At 46.5% G+C, this 2,513-nt stretch overlaps 1 gene segment (V, D, J or C); it reads right to left on the bottom strand.

Moving 5' to 3' along the window:
• Positions 1–206: 206 nt before the first annotated feature.
• Positions 207–2,005, bottom strand: LOC107121435. The segment is given in 2 exon segments: positions 207–574; positions 1,960–2,005. Coding segments are annotated over 2 exon segments (414 nt in total).
• Positions 2,006–2,513: the final 508 nt, after the last annotated feature.

The following is a 2,513-nucleotide window of genomic DNA, read 5'->3' as shown; positions in this document are numbered from 1 at the left end:
TTTCCTCTCAGCTGGAAAATAGCAGCCTCCTTGGTCTCCCCGGGAAGAAGGACTTCCTTTTATCTGTTTCTTCTCCCCGTCACTTGTGATCAAAGAAAGAAAGGTCTCCCTTCATTTGATTCATCTGGTTGATATTTATTGGCAACCGAAATTTTTTTTTACAGACAAAACTCGAGGTCTTTCCTCTCAGCTGGAAAACAGCAGCCTCATTGCTCTCCCCGTCGCTTCTCTTCAGAGAAAGGAAAGACTTCTTGCCCAGCGCGAACACCAGGATGTGGCACTGTGTCGCTCAGAGCACAAAGATACACCGCAGAATCCACCCGAGTCACCTTGCTGAAGGAGAAGACGCTGCGCTTTCGATCACTGGAGACGTATAAGACCCCCGGAGGATCCGTACTCTCCGCTGGCTTGCTGAATGTCGAGGCGATGCTGCGAGGACCCTGGCTGGGGAACTGCCGGTACCAAAAAATGGTTTCACTTGAAGCCGAGGGGTGGCTACAAGACAGGTTCAGTTCTCTTCCTTCGGATGCAACCACCAGCGGCTCTTGGGTGATCTCGGCTTGGCACGGGAGTCCTGGAAAAGCCAATGGGAGGGGATTGATTGATTGATTGATTGATTTTATTACATTTATACCCTGCCCTCCCCGCGAACGGGCTCAGGGCAGCTCACATAAGGCACCAAGTGTGTTCAGTATACAAAATTACATAATACAAAATTAAAACAGATTAAAATCAATTCTACGGATGCACATATAAACTGAATGACCTGAGAATCTGTGGAGCGCAGGGATGCTCAAAGACCGAACTATTTATTATTGATTTACAGAATTTCTACTCCACCTTGGTGCCCAGTCAGGGCTATGAAATGGCTAACCATTCAAGGCAGATCATTCAGTAACAGTCAGAAAACCAATTTAAAACTGATAAGTAAAATGTGTACAGAAAAACACGGACCCAGCGATTAAAACTCAAGGCAGAAAGGAGAGGTCATTGAGAGAACCCCAGACAAAGCGAAACCAAACCAAAAAAGACTTCACCCAAACCAAAAAAGACTTTGATGAATATCCCTCGGAATATTCACAATGTTGGTGCCAAGACCGAGGAGGCCCTGTCTTGGGTCACTTGGGTATTGTCAGAGTCATCCCCAAAGCCAGTCTCAACATCCTTTCTCGATCCTTCTTTTCCTGCCTCAAACTTGTTGGGGCCGGATATCACACCATCAGGTGGAATCCAACCGGTAACTGAGTGGCCGTTTTCTTTTTCTACAGGCTGAGGCACCATAATCTATAGTTGCAGCTGGCAAAGACACATGGATTCTCCCTATTAAAAAGATGGCGTGTCCACCAGGATTTGGAAGGGGGGGGTCATTAGCTTCTGGAGTGCCAGGATGTAATGAGGTGGGCTACAACTCAATGGTAGAGCTTCTGTTTGGTATGCAGAAGGTCCCAAGCATCTCCAGATAAAAGGAACAGGTGTTAGGTAGTGTGAAAGATCTCTGCCTAACACCCTGGAGAGCCACGGCCAGTCTGAGTAGACAATACTGACTTTGATGGACCAGGGGTCTGTCAGTAAGACAGCTTCATGTCACATGAATCACATGCTGACGATGGGACCCCTCTGTGGGCTATGCCTCTCTAGCTCATATTATCTTACAAGAGACCATTCAGAATGAAAATATTTAAAGTCTACTCTGACATAAAGCACCAGAAATCACTTTTGGAATGGATGCAGTAACGAGTGTGTGCTAGTTAGGATCAGATCTCTGTGTAGGTCTCCTGCAATAATTCCACAAACGGTACCCGAGATTTCAGTCCAGTCCAGTTCCTGGGTTCCAGACACTGACGGAAAACCAAAGCATGCAATCTGCCCTCTGAAGTATCCATGAGTCCATCCAAACAAATATGGTGGAGAATTGCCAAATGCACAGGTTTAAATAGTACTGAAAAGAATTCTACCCACCTAAAGAGGACAGCATCACAATGAACGAGACCAAGACGATGGTCATCTTTGAGGGGTCTGGAACTGTATCTCTGTAAAATCCCAAGTTGGAATCTGTCCTTCCCATGAGAGATGTTTACTTTGTGTGTGAGTGAGTGAGAGAGAGAGAGTGAGAGAGAGGATTCTGATGTTCTCTTCAGCTGAAGAGCTAACCCAGTGCTTAAAAGGAAGTGTAGAGGAAGAGGAACTGGAGGGCAGACATCAAATACGGTAGGTGGAAGACTGGGGTAGATAGATCTCACGTGAACGTCCATGAAGCTGCCTTCTACCGACTCAGACCCTGGGTCCATCAAGGTCAGTAGTGTCTACAACAGACTGGCACCTGTTTTCGAGGTTCTTATGAAGAGGTCTTTCACATCCAGATCCTTTTAACTGGAGATGCCGGGGATCAAACTTGGGACTTTCCGCATGCCACATAGATGCTCAACCCCTGAGCCACAGCCCCTCCACGCTTTTGCCCTTGACAGTCAAAACATGATTCAATATTTCCTAGACAAATAGGTTGGAACTCTTTC

This window comes from Gekko japonicus, unplaced genomic scaffold (assembly GCF_001447785.1).
Source record: "Gekko japonicus isolate JY-2015 unplaced genomic scaffold, Gekko_japonicus_V1.1 scaffold3863, whole genome shotgun sequence".
In the NCBI taxonomy this organism is placed as follows: domain Eukaryota; kingdom Metazoa; phylum Chordata; class Lepidosauria; order Squamata; family Gekkonidae; genus Gekko; species Gekko japonicus.
This window is presented reverse-complemented; position numbering and strand designations above follow the sequence as displayed.